We start from the raw sequence: 14,559 nt of genomic DNA on the forward strand, positions 1-14,559 counted from the left end.
CCTGAATGACTAATGAGTCATCACTATATGCTACCTGAGCTGCCTCCTCAACAGCTTGATGCCAGTTGCTACAAAGCTAGAGTCTGAGCTCTCCCTGGTCAGCGACAGAAAGGGAAAACAATTTAATGGGAAAATAAAGGGTGATCCAAAGACAATGAAAAAACCCCAAACCAGTATGGTTGTCTAATCCTGCTTTCTTTTCTCTCAAGCTGCATTATAAAAGCCCATTTTTCCCTTTCTACCAGAGAAACGTAGTTAGAGGGAGCAAGCTCATCTCCACAACCATCCCTTTGCCCACAGCTGAACCCTCACCATCCCCTCTCACAGCGGTACATGGAACCAGGGCAGGCCACGAGAAGGAGAAGGGAGGGGGTGAGCAGGTTGGCAGCTAAAGGACAACATGAGCTGCAGCCACCACTTAGCTTGAATCCTTTGGACACCTGTTGGTAGCCATTTCATATATTGCTAAACTTGAACTATAAACTGTAATCGGTAAATCTGCAGGATAGATCAAACCACACCTGACAGACCTTCAAATTATCAGCTATTACAGCTGTTTGATTACTTTGGAACTGCTACTGATGTGTGACATCAGCTCAAGGCCATGTCTGCAACTGCCTACATCAATCCAGCAAAGCTCTCTGAAGAAAAATGTCAGAAGAGAGACAATACAGGGTCTCTCCAGAAATGGTTAATCAATAGCTTGCTAGGTTGGCTGAATGCCATTAGATACAGTGGGGCACCCACTGGATATAAATTGTGACCTGTCTTCTGTATCATTCTCAGTCACCTCTCCTGCCATACTGGTAGTTACCATTTTTCCACTTGGAAGTTTTTGGGCATCACCAGAAATGTTCATAACATCATGGATCTGGGGAACATTGATAATACTCTGTTGTGGGTTTTGGTTTCTTCAAGGGAGGAGGAGAAGGTAAGGAATCTACAGTTGTACCTCAGTGTACCTAGCTTTTATTTCTATCAAATATACTGTGTACATAACTAAAAGAAGTGTCATCTGAAGACTGTCAGATGGACAGGTGCAGGGTGGCATGGGCAACACTGTAGTTTGGTCTTTTGAGAGATTTATGTTACAATAGCATGTTTGTGTATGGGCTTTTTAATAGTGAGGTAATTCCTAGACATAGCTGTAGACACAGATCTATGAATAAAGGAAGTAACTGAAACAAAAATATGCATGTTCTGGTTTCCTAAAGTCCTGGGCTATAGTTTCACCCGCATTGTAATCACAGCTAATACCTTCTTATATCTAATTATAGTGTAATACCTATTTACAACCATTTTCATAATATCAGTCTATCATACATAGTAACACAGTTTAATACAGATATTTATGTACCTTATTATGTCTAATTCCTTAAAAGCATTTGTCCTACTGGCATATTTACTTAAGGAGCAAATAATTTGCTTACCTGTTGTAACTTTGTATTTTTAGCAGTCATTACTTGTTTTACTTTAAACTCTTAACAAAAAGGGTGAAAATAGTTATCTTCAGATAATAACCATTACGAATTTATTGGAAAAGCTAAAGTATTCATTATTTTAGCAGCCACGGTGTCCTTATTCAGGAAAGTCATTTTCTGACTCAGAATAACAAAAAAATCATTTAAGTATATGCCTAACTTACAGCATGTGTTTGCTTGAAAGGCTAACTCTTAAGCTTACTGAAGGTCATAGCAAAATTCCCACTGCTTTCAGCAGGATCTGGTCCAAATGGGATATGCCAATACTAACAAACTTTCTACGCTAAAAGGCTATTCCCCTTGGTATTCAAATTGAATTGTGGATACCGTTGCCCAAAAATTTATCAGATGATACTGATGGGATGGATTATTAATTTATGGGGCAATTACATAACTATGTATGTTAGCTAACGACAACAACTCTGCAGGTGAAAAGTATATTCCTGATCTAGGGAAAAGAAAGATGACATAATTGAACTGTGTTTTATTATGTTTATTATAATACAGGCTGTTAAAGTTATTCTTTCTTACACACCATAAACCTCACAATAGGCTCAGTCCTAAAAGGGGAGAATAATATTTGTCAATATACTATTTTTTTGGTGGTTTGGGTTGGGGTTTTTTTTGTATTTTTTCACATTACAAAAATGTAGCATCAGTATTTTACTTACCTGGTAGTCCTGGGGAAGAGATCCTTATACATACTTACAAATTCAGTTTCTGTTTGTGTTTTGTAGGCGACAAGGTGAGCCACCACTTGAAAATGGGTTCCTTCCATACCTGGGCTGTGCCTTGCAGTTTAGTGCCAACCCTCTTGAATTTCTCAGAGAAAAGCAGAAGAAGCATGGCCACATTTTCACTTGCCGAGTAGCGGGGAAATACATTCATTTCCTCACTGACCCTTTTTCATACCATGCATTGATACGCCAAGGAAAACACTTGGACTGGAAGAAGTTCCATTTTGCTACTTCTGCCAAGGTACTACTTTAAAAATGGTTTTAATATTTAACATGCAAAGTATCTGCTGGCAGGACAGTTGTACCCAGTTAATCCCTATATCATAACTGTGCCTTTGAGATAGAATTGGTTTCATATTTCTGCACTTTTATTGGTTTAAAACATTGGGGTCTTTTTTTCCATTTCCTTAATGGAAAGGAAATTTGCGATGGTTTGAATTATCCAAGAATGACATTGTTTAGCCACATAGTATCCCAACTTGCTAAAGCAGGAATACAATTAACACCGTCCGCAAAATGATAATGTAGCTTGCTGAAACCTTCTTCAGGAGGTTCTCACTGCTATGGAAGTTTTGGTCCTAATGCCTTAAAAAATGATGCAACACTGTAGGAGCTCAGTCAAACTCTTACTGAAGTAAGCAAAAAGGCTCCTGTTAAAGTCAACGGGAGCTGAATGAAGGTCTAGGTAACCATGTCCATTTAATTGTGAGCATGTATTTGAATCTATTTCATTTGCCCACTTCACTGTTATGGCTCAGCGAGAAAGCATCAGTGCTAGTACTGATAACCTTTATTTTCTCTAGTAAGCTATGAAGTTATACTTTGGATTTAATTTCTATTAACATTTATCATCAAGGTTATGACAGGCCTTATTGATCATGCATACAATTTATTTTGTGACAGGCTTTTGGGCATGGTAGCATTGACCCAGCAGAGGGAAACACCACTGAAAATTTTCATCAGACTTTCATTAGAACGCTTCAAGGTAATGCCCTAGATGCCCTCATTGAAGCAATGATGGAAAACTTACAGTACGTCATGCTGCAGTCAAGAACATCTAAACTTCAGTCTAATATCTGGGTGACAGAAGGACTCTATACATTCTGTTGCCAGGTGATGTTCGAGTCTGGCTTTTTAACACTTTTTGGTAAAGAATTTAATTCAAATAATGACAAGAATCTATCATCAAAGCAGGAAACTGAGAGAGCTCATATCCTAAATGCCCTTGAAAACTTTAAGGAATTTGATAGGATCTTTCCAGCCCTCGTGGCGGGGCTGCCTATCCACCTCTTCAAGAGTGCCCACAGCGCACGTGAGAAGCTGGGAGAGGCACTCCTCCACAAGAACCTCCTGAAGAGAGACAACCTCTCTGAGCTTGTCACTCTCCGTATGTTCCTGAATGACACTCTGTCAACCTTCGATGACATGGAAAAAGCGAAGACCCATGTGGCAGTGCTCTGGGCCTCACAAGCCAACACCATTCCTGCCACGTTTTGGAGCTTGTTCTATCTTCTTAAGTAAGTCCCAATGCTTCTTATTTCCAAACAGGAAAAAAGTTTCATATCTTTCAGAAACCAGTTCATTAATACAGGCAAATTCCACTGCTTGATACTTCATCAGTGTCAAAAAGCTTACTGATTACAACAGAAGTGCCATGTTGTTCTGGACTTCCACAGAAACACTCTTCACTCACCTGAGACCAAGTAGTAATACCACAGAGCAATTCTGCAGAAGTTTGGTTTTTTTTTTTTTAAAGAAAAGCACACTGGGGCAATGCTACTCTTTGTCAAGACAGTTTTGAAGTAAATCTATATGATATGACATTAAAGTTGTTGGTTGCAGTCGGAACATTAATTGTATTGAAGGCTCCCAATATAATCAGACATTTTTAGACTGTCTCACTAGAGCAGGCAAAATGAGCTTTAACTTCATTACTGTTCTCACAGATAGATAATAGAGAATAGTTTATATATTGATAGAACCTACTGAGGCTGCAGTGCAGACTGCAGCTGCTGAACTTGTTACTCATGAGAGCAGTGCACAAGTTCAGATAAGACTATTAAATGTCCATTTTAGAGTGGGTCTCTGTGGAGTATAATCTACCTCAACATGACTGACTCTTAAGTATGTATCTCAATTGCTGACGTTTTTTATTGTCAGTGGCTTGCACCCTCATATCTACCTGCCAACGCTAAAAACTGAGGTTCCTTAGTGCTTTTCACTCCAAGAATGCATTGGCATTAGGTCTTCTGGCTTTAGTCTTTTAACACCCTGATTGTACCTTCATCAAGACACTATTGCATCCTGTATTGTTATGTATACAAATTTCACCATAGCTCATACATTCCATGTCTGTAAGAAAGTCTAGACAGCAAAGGATACTATGTGGACTTTTAGTATTAGGAAGATTCTTTTCAGCGAGGCAGAATATTGCTACGTAATGGGACATCATCCAGGATAAGTGACGTTATAAAACTGATATATAATCCTGTTCCCAAACTTTCTACCCGCAGTGGGGATATTCCCTAATCTAATTGTTTTATTTCTTGTTCCTGGCATTCCTTTTTAGTGATATTACTGTTTATTACCTGAGTTATGCAAATCAGTTCTGTCCTGCTTGTCTTTGGAGACGGACTCAAATACTTGTGGTTCTTTTCCTTTTTTTGAAGCTGTGGTACCTTTGCCAATACCTGAAAAAGTGTAATTGCAGCATTTTCCTGCAACATTTTCATTTTAAAAGGCTGAACTTGTCAGCTATCAAACTAAATTTTAGTCAGGAAGAAAATTAATGACAAAACCCCTTTTAAAACATTCTTAAGTGTAAAATTATGTTATACTTCTGCTCTTTTGATCTTAGGAATCCAGAAGCAATGACAGCTGCTACCAAAGAAGTGCAAAGTATTTTGGAAAGTGCTGGAGAGAAGATCAGCTTAGATGGCAAACATATTTCCTTGAACCGAAAACAGCTGGATAATATGCCAGTACTAGGTAGGATTACTTTATGCAGGAGTACCAGAAATCACCCCACATTATTCACAGTGTTTATTTGTTACCAGATAAATGCTTGCTCAGAATTACTATGGAATTAGCCAACAAATGCTAGAACAAAACCCTACATGTTTCTGAGCAACACAATCAGTCTTCCCAATGTCCCAGGTGGTACTGAGTATAAAAATTCACGTGTATAGCACTTTTTCATGGGTAATGGCATGTCTCGATACGGCTACAAAGCTACATAACATAGTATGGGAGACCTATGGATAATTCAGAACAGTCTTTTGTTTAGTAATGACTTTAGATCAAATAAAACAGCGTTGCCAAATTTTATATCCCAATTCTTACAAAGTGAAACAGTATCTTCTAACACCACTAGGTTTATTTCTTCTTAATATTATTCAAATTATGGGCACATTTTCAAAAGTGTCAAAGTTATGGAGAGTTTTGAAAATGTCATCCTTTAACTACTGTGGCCTTAAAAAAAAAATCAGCTTATGTTGAAACAAAAAAACCCCCAAGTTACTTTTTCTGAATACTGGTTTCTATGCACCACCTCTTAAAGTTTCAGAAAATCCTGATCACTGCACTGTTTCTTTTCTTGTTATGTTTCCAGTTACGACTGGTTCGTTCTTTATCTCAGAGTGAAAATGTGTCTCACTTTCAAATATTCTGTTGCATCAACTAGAAGTATTTTTCTAGGGGAAAGCAGATTATGTTTTCAGTATTATCTGCAGAAGAGATAATAGTGCTAAAAAGAAATGAGAAAGATACTTTCTTAGGCATTTAGAAAGTTTTTGTTAAAATATTTTAAAATATTTCTTCTAATAAATGCAGGGTTTGGTAATGGGTCTGAAATAGTTCAAAATACATGATCTCCCTCAAGGACACACACATACCATTTCCATGGTAATCGTTCCTTTTCCTCTCCTAATAGACAGCATCATCAAGGAGGCAATGAGGCTATCAAGTGCATCCATGACATTCCGAGTTGCCAAGGAGGATTTCACTTTGCACTTGGAGAATGAGTTTTACAACATTCGCAGTGACGATATCGTAGCTCTTTATCCTCAACTGTTGCATTTTGATCCAGAAATCTATGCTGATCCCTTGGTAAGTATTTAGCAAAGTGCATTAAACTCTGAGTTCTAGCAGAAGCTGACATGCCTTTAAATAGAGCATGTATCAGGGGTGCCCCCGCGACTGGTTTTCTGTTGTACTCCGGGCAGTCTGCTCTTACGCCTGGAGACGTAATGGTAGGCAAGAAAAAGAATAAAGTCAGTGCAAGCACTAGCTCCAAAACATGTTTCAGTCTAACCAAAAAGTGTGCTGCCAGCCCAAGACAGCCTTCTACTTACTGCCTTCCTCCGTGAGGAAAGATCACCGTTATGGGGGGGTTGAGGGAGGTCAAGGGTAAGGATAGTATTTTCCCAAAGGCACAGAATGAGAAATATTTCAGTTCTACTGCATGACCAAGAACGCAGGTTATAAACCTTGTTTTCAGAGGTCAGAAAAGGAGAGTTACCAGCAAAGAACCTGGGATCATGCCGCACATACCAGAACTGAGATGCCACCCTCTCTAAAACAGCCCCATGGGGCCTGGTGCTACCGTACAACACTTACTGCTAGAGGCTTTTCTTCCTCAGCCTGCATTTCATGTCTTAATGGCATTTTCTAGTCTTTGGAGACATTAAAATACCAAGTAACTGTTTTGTGGGTTTATTTACAGACATTCAAATATGATCGCTTTCTCAATGAGAACGGAGAAGAAAAGACGGACTTCTACCGCAACGGTCGCAAGTTGAAGTATTACTATATGCCATTTGGGACAGGCATAGCAAAATGCCCTGGCAGGTTATTTGCTGTCCATGAAATTAAACAATTTTTGGTTTTGGTTTTTTCATATTTTGAGATAGAGCTGGTGGACAATAACGTGCAATGCCCTTCTTTAGACCAATCCCGTGCAGGACTGGGTATTTTGCAACCAGTCAATGACATTGATTTCAGGTATAGACTGAAATGCCTATGAATATATACATATGTTATATTATACATATAAACTATGTACTATATAACATATGCTTTATATATGTTTTATGCATGTATACAAATGAAGCATTGCAAGACTTGGGGGGAAATCTGTATGAAGATGCTAATTCATCAGTCTAATGGAAAATGCATAATGTATACCATTATGGTACCAGCATGCGGTGGGTTTAATGCACTGTGTTGATGCAAATGACTCCCCTTTTACCAACCATTTTGAAATGCAAGTTAAGATTTTGAATTGTGTGAGTACAATAGTTCTTTTTTTTTTTTTCTGTCAGCAAATACTTTCCCAGAGTTAGTTAGAATTTAATCTGCTACTTCAAAATGATTGTCAAAATTCAACTACAGTTAAAACTTATTCTTTTTTATAAGTGAAATGTTGGGGGTGGTGGTTCTCCCCACAGACAAAATAAAATTTTTGTTGTATAAAGACAGATTCACAGTGAGGAGGGGACAGTTTCCTGGGGAAGTACCTTTATGGTTTTATGAAAAACTAGAAAAAGACTTGAAGAAAACCTACAGAAATGTTCACGTTCTAGTGAAACTACAAAACTTGTATGATATTCATTGTAATATACTTATTTTCAGAAAGTTGTAACTGTATTAAAATAAACGATATTGGCTGAACCAAATGCATCTCCAGACTGCTTGTCATTTTAATGTCTTAATGCTATCAAAGATTTATGCACTTATCCAAAGCCACCTAAGCCAGCTTTAAACTAGCCAGCTCCAATGCCAATATGGAGATAAATAAATAGCTACCCTATATTCACCAGTATTCTAGCTGGATTTTGCACAGTTGCCTGAACTCCATAATTCCAGTAGCCTCCACTGGTCATACTCCTTAGGTCTTCCTAGTCTAATTCAATTAAAGTTATCATGGGTAGTATGCCCCCATATTTCATTTTTAGTGGTGGCATTTCCATAAGAGCAATTGTTCTAGAGAAAATAAAATTTGGTTCTCTAACATCCCTATCCTTTCCTGCTGCATATGATTGATGGATGGATGGATGTCACAAAAGCCCATTTTTTAATGAAACATCTTCAGGCTGAAAGAGATAGTTTTCTTATCATCTGCCAATGAAAAGAACAAATGGATTTAAAATACTGTTTTTATCCTGGGTTTGCATGTTTCTGAAGGACTTATGGTCAGACCTTTTGTCCTTGACTCAAAAGTAAGCCTCATCACAGAAGACGAGGTACAGGACTATTAGATATTTTCAAATTTCACATTCTGGCAAGACATCCAGTCTAGCTGATAGAGGTCTTCCTAAACACTGAATTTTGGATTGAGTCCTAGAACTGCTTTAAATTATGTATCCATTTCTTTTCTCACTATCCACTGTGCTAAATATTCAAAGGTAAATAAAAAGATTCTGTAGTGTGTGATTATTTATTAGCTGTGTGTTGTCTTTGTAATTTTATTTAATCTCTTTTCCTTCTTAAAGGAGAATAGAGAACACCGATTTGTTGCCATTTGCGATACATGTAATATTCAACTATTATGTGTAATGCAAATGGGTTTCAATTATTACTTTGATTCTTTTGGTAAGGGAAGTATCCAGTCTTTATGTACAGCTTGTTTTCATACTTCTGTCAATTATATTTTGGTATGATTTATATAAATTACAGCACATTCAATGTAAGCTAGCTTTGACTCAGAGAATACATGAAAGTCTGACATTATCACTACATGTGCCCTGGCACATATTATTACCATTAGAGTATCTACTCCCCCTTTCTTAGAGAAATCCTACTTAAAACAACAGCTTCTGAGGGTAGCAAAGCTATGCAATGCTTTAAGCAATATACTCTTCCTTTATGAACAGGAATTCAACATAGAATTCCAACAGCAGATAATAAAAGATAAGAAGACAACTGCTAAAGCAACTCTAGGTTCCCTGGAAAATTAAGCCTTCCTTTACATCCTTTGCCTCCTTCAAACTGGCTGTTCCAAACTGATCTGACTGGGCTTTAATGTTTTCTCTCAGCTCCCTTGCTCTATAAGAAACTGAAGTATTCTGTTTCTTTTGGTCTATGAGAAACTGAAGTATTCAGTAGCTCCTAGAGCTGATACGACCTCCAGCTACCCAAGTGTGGGAAAATAATGGAAGACTGGAGAGGAGGATTGCAAACATGCTCAAGTGACTTTCAGCTAGGGTGTCAAAAACCACATATATCAAACTAATAATTGTTTAGCCTTCTGTGTTGGACAAGTAAGACATCTGTGTTTAGATAACATAGGCCTATGATAGACTTAGAGGCACCCTATTGAAAATGCTTGAGATTCCTGCCCTGCTGTGGGAATGATCAAAGCACAGCGGTAAACTACACCCGCACGAATGAGTACAGGGGAAAACAGCAGCTTTGGTGATCCTGTGGCGTGGACAGAGCTCCAAGGTGCCTGCATCCCCACTTGTCTGCCTCTGCCTGGGTGCTACTTCAGGGATGCCCTGGTAATGAAAGCAAATTCACTCTCTGCATTTCATCTGTGGTTTTGTGGTTTCCTATGTCCTGCCTGTGCTACCAACAGTAGAAAACTGGGGGGAAGGCAAAACCACCACAGGATTCACTCTGCAGGGTAAAGCCAAGTCCTGAACATTGTGGGGAGGTTACTGACTTCATTGCCAAGTGCCAATGTTTTCGGAGATGGCACAGGAGATACAAAAGCCAGCATCTCCATGTTTGCATGGTCTTCTTGGCACTTTCTCCTTCCTCTGCTGTGTGTTAATCCTGATCCACTGGAATTATGCTCTCAGGGCTTTGCTTGACTGACCTGATCTCATTAGCTAGTCTTCCCCACTATGCTGACAGTGTCTACATTAGGTCAGATGCCTGTTTTCTTTCCCAGGACTCTGAAACCCATTCTCCCCTCAGCTACTATATTCCTCCCCTTTTTATATAACTTTTTCATTCCTTCTGGATACTTGCTACGTGGGCTGATCTATAGAGGGTATTACAAAAGATATTGGTGTGATCTCTCTAACCCTTCATAGGGACTTCAGCATTTTAACCAGACGTTCAGCTAGGGAGAACCATGCCACATTTTTCATTGCAGCAGACATATAGGGAGAAGCTTCTGTTTCTGTTAGAGTTTTACTTTTCATATTGGTTTTTTCAGTGAGGATTAGCTCAGTCTTTAATGTTCAGAATGTACCAGATAAATGCTACAAATATGTTAGGTTCTGCCTACAGCCTTCAGCCAATTTTGCACCAAGAAGATGAAGAGCAAGCAAATAAAAACTGTGAAGTTCTGTCAGGCTGGACTGCTATTTACAAATTTATGTTTGAAGTCAGTTCTAAAATTGTTGACATTCTAAAACAAAAAGTGCCTCATTGCAACTTGCGTAAATCCCTACGGATTTCTAATGGAAATAATCTAAACTGATGGTCTTAAAGGTCTATTTGCAATTAAAATAACTATAATATTTTTTTTTATTTTGTGATACGTATTTATGCATATGATAAACAACTTTGCTTTAAAAATTATTTACTCCAATATGGAAAGTACAAAGCTTTGTTTTCAAAGAAAACTTAAGAAATTCAAGTCCAATGGAAAAGAGATATACTTCTGCTAGGGCAGATATGACTAACGAATGGCCAGAACACCCAAATGTTTATGCATTACAACTATCTTATAGTAGTAATACAGATCTGCTTAACTTTAAAATGGCCAGCTTTAGTACCCCTCACATTGCTCTCCTAGAGAGCGAATTCAAAGATTTCCTAACCAGGGCAGTGAGACCATTCCCAGGTCACAAAACACAGCAGAGGCAGGCATGAGGGTCCGGATCTATCCCACCAAAGTCCAATGTCTTAACTGCAGAGCCATCATGAATTGGCAGAACGCAGCACTGTTGCCAGACCATACACAGGGTCCTGCCGGGGTGGCTCAGGTGCTCCTGCTGACACTCCTGCAGCGGCGCGGCCCTCACCACCCAGGCCTCCCATCACTTGCCTGTCGCTGGTGTAGAAATTCTCCATTGGCGGCTGGACCCACAGCCTGTGGATTGGTATTCAGTGTATGAAACAACAGAGATGACCAGTGCTTTCTGCCCGGTTCTGAACAGGAACGCGAGGAGTATATCAGCATGTCTTCAGGGGACTGTGCAAAGCAATGCCACTTTTTAATGTTGACCTGATGATATGCAGCTGAAAAGATCCAGTATAACCCCCCCAGTACGCTTCCACTTTGTGACAAAAGACATACAGATGAACAGTTTGAACAGTTTTGATAGGGATTTCTTTTTTTTATATCAGGCTATATACAAGTATTTTGGTTTGCTGCCATGGCTGCTAGTTTTCTAACCTCAGTTAAACCCCCGTTACTGTGGTCACACAGATGCAAGTGAGGGCAGAAAAGAGTACAAAGTCTGTGGCAGCTATGCCTCAGCTAATGAAATCAAATACTTCAGCAATCGATAGTCATCTGCCTTGCCAGAGTCATGGACACCACGAGGTTATAACAGGGCAATCCTCTTTGCTATCTCTCCTAACAGCAGTACTTTTCTTAACATAAGAAGACCAAAAAAAGGAAGGCTAAAGACCATAAGAGCAATTAGAAAAATACTGGGCAAATCCAGGCTGGTGAGAAGGAGGCAACCTCTGCCATGGGTTGTGTATGTATATCACATTACATACTTACTAGGTAAAATACGTAAAGAGATAAGGGCAAAAGTGTGGTAAAGACCCCATCCCTCAGGTGAGGAACCTAACCATTAGGTTAGCTCAGGCATTCATTCCATTTCTCAGGTAATCTGTGGCCTGTTTTCTCTGAAAAACTGAATGGTTTCAACAGGATGATTTGCATGACCCCCTGATGGTACCCTTACAGCTAAAGTGCTCTCTTGGCTGAGAAAAGATTCAATTTCAACACGGGATTGAAGTCCCTGAGGTAGAGGAGGGTACCCAGTCCAGTCTCTCCCACACCTCACAGGATGACGCTAACCTTGCGGCTGTCCTGTTAAGGGTGAGTAAGAGTGAGAGGTACCTTCTGAAGGAGGCACAAGCATATTATAGATTAGTCAGGAGTTTAAGCGCTCGAGCTTTTTTTGGACCCAGACAAGCTCTGCATCAGGCTAACCAGGTGCCCCTGCACAGTGATCTTGAAATTAGGAGCATGACACAGGCAGCTGGGTCAGAGCAGGTGGCTCATAACCCAGCAGAAGGAGGCATTTCAGCTAAGCAGATGGAATCTAGGCAGTGAAAATCTACACTTTTCAGGATAAAAGAAAACTTTACCTCATCACGGAGTTCTTGGAGGTGACACAATGACCTTACTAATAAAATAAGACACCTTATCAGAAAACAAGACAGTTTTACATTTCTAAAACCATGCTGGCCATAGCTGTTCACCAGCTGGGATTCATCCATGGAGAAACTACCCCGGATAAGCCTTTGCTGTCTGTAAAGGGTAATGTAAACCCACCCTGCGCAGTCATCTGTCTCCAGCAGGCTGAACCAGCTCCTTCCCGGCAATGTGAGCATGAAGCAGCAGCAGCCACACTCGGTGGCAGCAGTGGCAGGCTTGGGATGCAGTATGCAGGGATGTATTGGGATGCAGTAAGGTGCAGCATGGAGGGAGCTCTCAGTGGTTGGGACCTGGCCCTTGTGAGCTGCAGCACACTGGTGATTTTCTCAAGGTTAAGGTTCAGCCTGGAACTGCTTTACAGGATGAAGCTAAAAGCATCCTAGCCAAATTTTGAAAGGAAGAAGCTGCCACTGCATTGTGTAGGGACACATTGTGTGAGGCTTGCTTTTAGGGGCTCCCCAACAGCAGAGGGAGAAGACCTTCTGCTCTGTGGGTCCTGATGGACTGAAGGTCAAAGCTGTGTGCAAAGTGCTGCTCTTCTCAGTCAAAATTACAGCACTTCCCTGCTTAAAGAGAAGCAGAACTGTAGGCACCTAGCAACAGAGCTGCCAATAAGTTCAGGCAGCCACTCTTCAACTTGTCAACAGTGGTTTTGGTCACTGTGGTTTTGAACAAAGACTTTCAGACCCTACCTAAAGGTCTTAAATTTATTTTGTATTTTACTGTTGAAATATCAGGATAAACTGTTGTTTATATGACTTCTCACGCAAGTTTCTGACGAATAACAAATGAGGAAGCAAAAGGAGGAAAAGTCATGAGATATTTTTTCTGAAAGCATAAAATAAATTTTAGTGATAACTATAGCTTGGTTGCCAATAGGGTGCTTCAAAAGACACTGTTCATGGTCTTAGTGTAAATGGGTAACTGTAGAAGCATAAATTGGTATCTGCCATTTATGAACTGCACAGAGTGCTAAGGTGGCATGTCAGCAGCCTGAAGATAGGGCCAAGATCTGCTCTCATTTACACCACCATAAGGTCAACACAGTTAAACAGCACACACAGGGGGCTTGATCATAATTCTGCCTACAACCTGTCCCTCTTTAGTTAGCTGCATACAGGAGCTTTGGTGGTAAAAGCAGCCATTGCCTCATAATAACCTTAGAATTAAACAATAAAAAGGTTACATACTATTAAATGGACTGCTGTCAGTGCAAATACCCAGCTTGCTAACTGTTGTTGACTTTGTTTTCTGCCAAGACAGACAACTCTGTGGGACAGACTTCAAATCAAACGATCTTCAGTGGTCCACGTGTCATGAAAGGAGAGAGAGGTCACTTCAGCGCAATTCACTGGAGAGCCACAGATTTTTAAAATGGAAAGCTCATTTTACATAATTCACCAATAAATAAGATCCTGCAGATCCCACTGATCATTTTAAGAATAACAAGTAATTTCTGAAATTCACCTTATCAGATAGAAGGAACCCATAGAGATTTTGAAAGATTAAAACACCTTGGCTGACTGAATCACACTTGTGTTGAGATCTCTTCAGTGTGAGGAGCCATGTCATTATTTCTTGGTAACATTTGTGTAACAGTTGATTGGAAGGGGATTAGATGACTCATGGTCGCCAGTAACGGCAGGCATACAAACATCCACAAGAACATCATTAAAGACCATAAGCTGGAAAAGGTCAGGTTGGAGGTCCACTTCACCCTAGGTGTGGCAAGAGGTTTGCTTTGCCCAAGAGTATGGCAAGCGTGAGTGGAGCTTCCTCAGGATCTGTATAAGGCTCCTACATAATGAACTTGCTCTCAGAGATGCTCAACCTACAAGTGCTCAGCTCTTTCCAAGAAAAAACTGGTTTTCTGTCAGGTTCTGGAGGGCTTTGGGAGGCCTCTGTCCTTTTGCTAGCTGCTGGCAAAAGCCCTGCGTGAAGTACTGGCGGGCAGGCGTGTGGGGCTAGTCCTTGCCACCCCTGGGAC

At 40.0% G+C, this 14,559-nt stretch overlaps 1 protein-coding gene across 1 annotated transcript; it reads left to right on the top strand.

The window, feature by feature from the left end:
- The first annotated feature begins 768 nt into the window (after positions 1-768).
- LOC102047420 (cytochrome P450 7A1) lies at positions 769-7,893 on the top strand. The gene is made up of 6 exons (XM_005443218.3): positions 769-931; positions 2,219-2,459; positions 3,122-3,735; positions 5,076-5,206; positions 6,150-6,325; positions 6,942-7,893. The coding sequence occupies exons 1-6, from the start codon at positions 852-854 to the stop codon at positions 7,239-7,241; spliced, it is 1,542 nt and encodes a 513-aa protein (XP_005443275.2). The 5' UTR covers positions 769-851; the 3' UTR covers positions 7,242-7,893.
- Positions 7,894-14,559: the final 6,666 nt, after the last annotated feature.

Source organism: Falco cherrug, chromosome 3 (genome assembly GCF_023634085.1).
Source record: "Falco cherrug isolate bFalChe1 chromosome 3, bFalChe1.pri, whole genome shotgun sequence".
Lineage (NCBI taxonomy): Eukaryota > Metazoa > Chordata > Aves > Falconiformes > Falconidae > Falco > Falco cherrug.